This window comes from Mercurialis annua, linkage group LG2 (genome assembly GCF_937616625.2).
Source record: "Mercurialis annua linkage group LG2, ddMerAnnu1.2, whole genome shotgun sequence".
Classification (NCBI taxonomy): Eukaryota; Viridiplantae; Streptophyta; class Magnoliopsida; order Malpighiales; family Euphorbiaceae; genus Mercurialis; species Mercurialis annua.
This window is the reverse complement of record NC_065571.1, coordinates 17,052,106-17,056,980: the sequence shown is the minus strand read 5'-3', so window position 1 is coordinate 17,056,980 and position 4,875 is coordinate 17,052,106. Positions and strand designations below refer to the sequence as shown.

The window sequence follows — 4,875 nt, the reverse complement described above, 5'->3', positions numbered from 1 at the left end:
CGTTTATACCCTGACTTAGGAAAAAATTCATTTATACCCTGACGTATGTGTTTATGTTTCACCTCTACCCCGAGGCACTAAATTAACCTCTTTTCATTTAGAAATTTTTTTTAAATAATCCTTACTTTTTGAACATTTTTAAAGATGAAGTATTTTTTTCTATTTTCTTTAATAGAAAAAAGTATAAAATAATCTTTATATTTAGTTGTTTTCAATAAATCATCTTTTTTTTTGAAATTTGGGGTAGAGGTGAAACATAAACACATACGTCAGGGTATAAATGAATTTTTTCCTAGATCAGGGTATAAACGAAAAAAAAGTTCAAAGAACAATTTATCGTTTGCAATCAAACACTTGTCACAAAAGGGAGTTTGAACATTTATTAAAATAATAATTTTAGTAATTTTTTTTTTACCAAAACAATTTTAGGGTTAGGTAAATAAAATTTAAGTTAGAATGCCAAATAGATTAAACTGAAAGATAAAAAATCAAATAAGTGAATGAATTTATATAAATAAATGAATGTAGATTCAAGGATCGAAAGATGTATTAAGCCAAGCATGAATTATGACATATACGAGGGGGATTGTTCAATCTCAACAAACACATATAGAACCAACATTGTGATACCACACTACTCTGATCAGACGTCTCTGAATCAAGAAATCACTTTTCATTTACGTCTTCTATCCCTGAATCTTATTCAGATGCAAATTTGCAGTGTATAAAATAAAATTTTGAGAGGTTGAGAGCTGAAAATGTATTGTCTAATCATACAAGTTCAAGAACATGCTTCCAACATCAGACAACAACTTGAAATGCAGTATCTGGAAGCTTTGAAAAATATTAATTATAATCGGATCAAACATCAATTCTTCCAATTTCCATTCAAATTAACAGTTAATAGGATATATCACATGAAAGTTGTTTGCAGGAGTTTCCACCCGATCATCATGCTCCACTTGCATATAAACGGGTCCATTCCTTGGCTGCAGCGTTCATCCAGATTAACAAAGAAGGCATATCAGAAACTAGGACAAAGACAGTATTAGCATCTAAACCATAATCAAATTACAAAATTTGGGGGATTTAGTATGAAAAAGAAACTACAATTGTGACCTGTTTCCACAGCTTCGGCTTCATTGGTCTTCCAGTGCTTTGCAATGTTCTCAGAAAGAGGATCATCAGGGTTTGGAGCACTGAGAAGTGCTTGGATGCTGTCAAAACAAGGCTATATTAAACACAGAATTTTCCATATGTTTCTAACAGATTCAGTTCCATTGCGGCATTTTACAAATCATACATTCATCAGAAATGAGAATATGATACGAATAGGAGACATAAAAGACGAAGCTGAAGGAAAGCCAGTATTTACAGAAACTGCCTAAAACTCCTTTTGGGGACAATCTTTTCCCATCAAAAGTTGTGTAATTGAGCAAGTTCCAACAAAAACCAGCAAGCCAATCATTTCACCGTACCTCAAAAGCACAGTACGTATCTGAAGAGCAGGACTCCATTTGTCTTTCAGAATATCAAGGCATATCCTCCCAAGCTGCATAAAAAAAGTTCACTCTTTCGAGATATAAGAATCAACAGGAATAGGACTGAAACAGAGAAGCAAGAGAATCAATGCCTACCTTGTCAATGTTCGGATGATAAATTTTTGTCAGAAATCGAACCTATGTAAGAAAATCGAAAAAAAGATGGATAAGACATGGCTATCAGCAAACTTCAGAAGAGATCTTCAAATAAGCCATGCACATCCAACTTTTAAGAAAGACAGTGAAGCAATACATGGTACCAAGACTAAAAATATAATTAGAAACTGTACAAGGGTACTTTGGCCTGGAACATCTGCATTAGATTTCAAATTGTCTCTGTTAACTTAAATAACAGATAATTAATAATTTCCATAAACTTCTTTACTAATTCTGAATTATACAGGCAAATCACCATAGAGTTGCATCACATGTCAAACAGATTGGTCAAGTAAAATTGATGACTTTTACCAACTCCTATATGCTATTTTCATTATACTTTGATGCATAAACCACATCACCTGCAATGAATAACTTCCAAATTCAAAGGCATCTCTTCTTCGGTATCTGTCAAACATGCAAGTAAAATGTCCATCCCATTTTTCAAGATTCCAATTTAAATCAGATTGCAAACTTTGAAATATTAGGTTCAATAAATTATTATGTATGATCATTTCTTCTTCACTAATAAGAATTACACCTAGTAAGCAATCAGATGATTAATTACGAGAAGAGCTTCATGTTACCAAAGGGTAGCACCTAGGCACAAATTCAGATGATTGATTATTGTCAATCAAATTGTACTTGCTCACTAATAAGCAATGGTGATCTAGCACTTTGTACATGCCATAAAAAAACTTGTTATTATTAAGTTATTTGGTTTTTTAGGTACATATTTTAACGTGGTTTCTCTCACCATTCAACAAACTAAAATGTCATGTGCTCAAAACAGCAACCAGCGCTTGCAATTTACAAACTAAAATCAATTGTGTTTGGCCTCGGGTACTTCATCACCCAATGAATTCATTACAGCAGAGTGCTCCGGAACCCATCCCAACCCAAACACAAACTTTACAAATAACATTAGTTGATTAACTCCACAAGGATACAGAAGTAAACTTGTCAATCAGTTATCCCAGAGTTCTCTTTCCCATAAGCCAAAGAAAGATGGTTACGAACACTAACTATATAAACCTAGCCCTAAATGTTATAAGCTATGTTATTAATAAACAAATGCATTAATATTCAAAGAGTTATGATGACGTTTGCAACGTTCTACCAAAAAATGATGTAGCTAGGGATAAGAGAAATGGATATGAAATATTTATTACCATAGAGAATCATGGGCATATTAATATCATGACTCATGAAAAATAGAGCGACGAGCATTCAATTCAATGAACATTAAAGATTGCAAAATCTTAAATCATGACAAAGCACCATCCAAAAAATTTCCTCAACAGTTGATAGGAAAAATACTAAATTTGTTTAGATTCCTCAAAGACAACACCTATATTGGCATACCTTGGGTGCAGCCATTGGATATTCTTCAGGAAGAAATAATTCCAGCTTGAAAACTCCGCCTAAATATAATGCAACCATTGGATAAATGACAGAGGTCATTCCATTGGAAGAACAACGAAAATAAAAATCAACTATATTATTTGCATACTTTGAGATTAGTAGAATAAAATAATAAAATATGAAAGAAACCCTACCCTGTAGCACTTCTATCATTACCATATGAACTAGCTCACAATTGCATCTATCGAGATTAATAATTTATTAAAACAATTGCTAAAATTTAGTTTTGTAAGAAAAGAACACTCAAGTCATAGTCTTACATATAATAAAAATTAACATCAGAACCAAACTACAGCCAGTAGAGCCTCAGCTGACTTAGAATGAAAGAAGCCAATTGGCAGTATGTTTATTGCTTCTATAAACAAAAACTCCCAAACTAAAGGTAACAGTCTGTTCTCAGTTAGCACAAACTTGTTCCGACAGCCGATACAGATCATATCAGATGTATGGTTCTGCATACCATAGAGATTAAAATCATTTATTTCCTAACCTAGTCTATACAGTAACATACTAACATGTAGTGCAACTTAATAGGCTATATATGTATTTGCATATGGATATTTATTTGTTCTAATCCCTAACTAATTTCTAGTGTTCCCTCTATCAACATTAAATCAAACAATTAAAGAACTCTATTGACTACAAAATTTGATCCCCATTACCTAATTCCGTGATTTGTAGAAAATAAACTGCATATTGCTCAGTAAAGTTTACTTAAGACAAATAATAGAACCGAACCTATATTTCTGAAACATAATAAGGTACAAACTTCTCAATGTACTTCTGGAAATCCCACTAGTTTAATCAAAATATTGAATACAAAAGATGATACCTTCGTATGGAGACTGTGTTGGGCCAAGAATCATCACGTTAAAATATCGCATATTATCTTCCGATGGGGATGCACTAATTCCAGGTGCTACATTAATAAATTTCCAGATAAACAAATCAAAACCCTTAATGTTCATAAACAGTTCATCAAATACAGCAAAGAAGATCGATGGAATACCTGGTTCACTAAGAAGACGTTGAGTTTCCTGTTAACACACAAAAAACCCAAAACAAAAGGAATAAATTCATCAATCTAACAGCTCAAAATCATTAAAAATTTAAAGCAATTACAAAATTTGATCAATACCCAGAAAAATCAGACTAGATTTACAGGAACCCATAAATTAATTAACCCTAATAAATAAAAGACGAGACTCAAATAATACTCAAAAATTGATGGATCAGAGAAAGAAAAAGATGGATCGGTAGATCAAATAGAGAAAAAGAAGAAGACCTTAATGATTCTTCGAGGAAGATTACTGTTTGCCATTTCTTTGAAAGGTCGATTAAAGAAGACGCTACTTCAAGGGTTTGGGTTTTTCACAGAGAGAATTTTTTTCTTTAGCTCACTAATAAAACTCTTTTTGTTTTGACAAATATAAATTCCTTGTTTGTTATTTTTTGGAGGTTTTTATACTAAACCCATTTTTCTATGACTTTTACATTTTTAAATAGCTAACTTTTAGAGAAAATGTCACCATATATCCCAAAAATTAGAAACATTATGTTAGTGACCCAACAAAATATTTTTGGCAAAAATCCCCTTTTTTAATTGTTACTTTTCATCTCTACCCCTTTCAATTACAAATTACTAAATTAACCCTATCCTATTATTAGTATGAATGTGGTTGGTTGCTGACCAAATCGTTGATGGCTGGCTCGATGGTGCTCGGACCTGGCAATGGTGGCTTAGCTAAATCTC

General features: G+C 32.4%; 1 protein-coding gene across 2 annotated transcripts; it reads right to left on the bottom strand.

Annotated features, from left to right (window-relative positions):
* Nucleotides 1–745: 745 nt before the first annotated feature.
* Nucleotides 746–4,563, bottom strand: LOC126669671 (ubiquitin-conjugating enzyme E2 36). Of its 2 annotated transcripts, XM_050363196.2 has the most exons (8): nucleotides 4,408–4,563; nucleotides 4,132–4,159; nucleotides 3,955–4,041; nucleotides 3,063–3,121; nucleotides 1,638–1,679; nucleotides 1,479–1,552; nucleotides 1,120–1,217; nucleotides 746–989 (listed from the first exon to the last, which is right to left on the bottom strand). In XM_050363196.2, the coding sequence occupies exons 1-8, from the start codon at nucleotides 4,441–4,443 to the stop codon at nucleotides 952–954; spliced, it is 462 nt and encodes a 153-aa protein (XP_050219153.1). In that variant the 5' UTR covers nucleotides 4,444–4,563; the 3' UTR covers nucleotides 746–951. The 2 variants fall into 2 exon arrangements, with proteins under 2 accessions (XP_050219153.1, XP_050219152.1); XM_050363195.2 differs by having other exon boundaries at nucleotides 3,955–4,159.
* Between the last annotated feature and the right edge of the window lie 312 nt (nucleotides 4,564–4,875).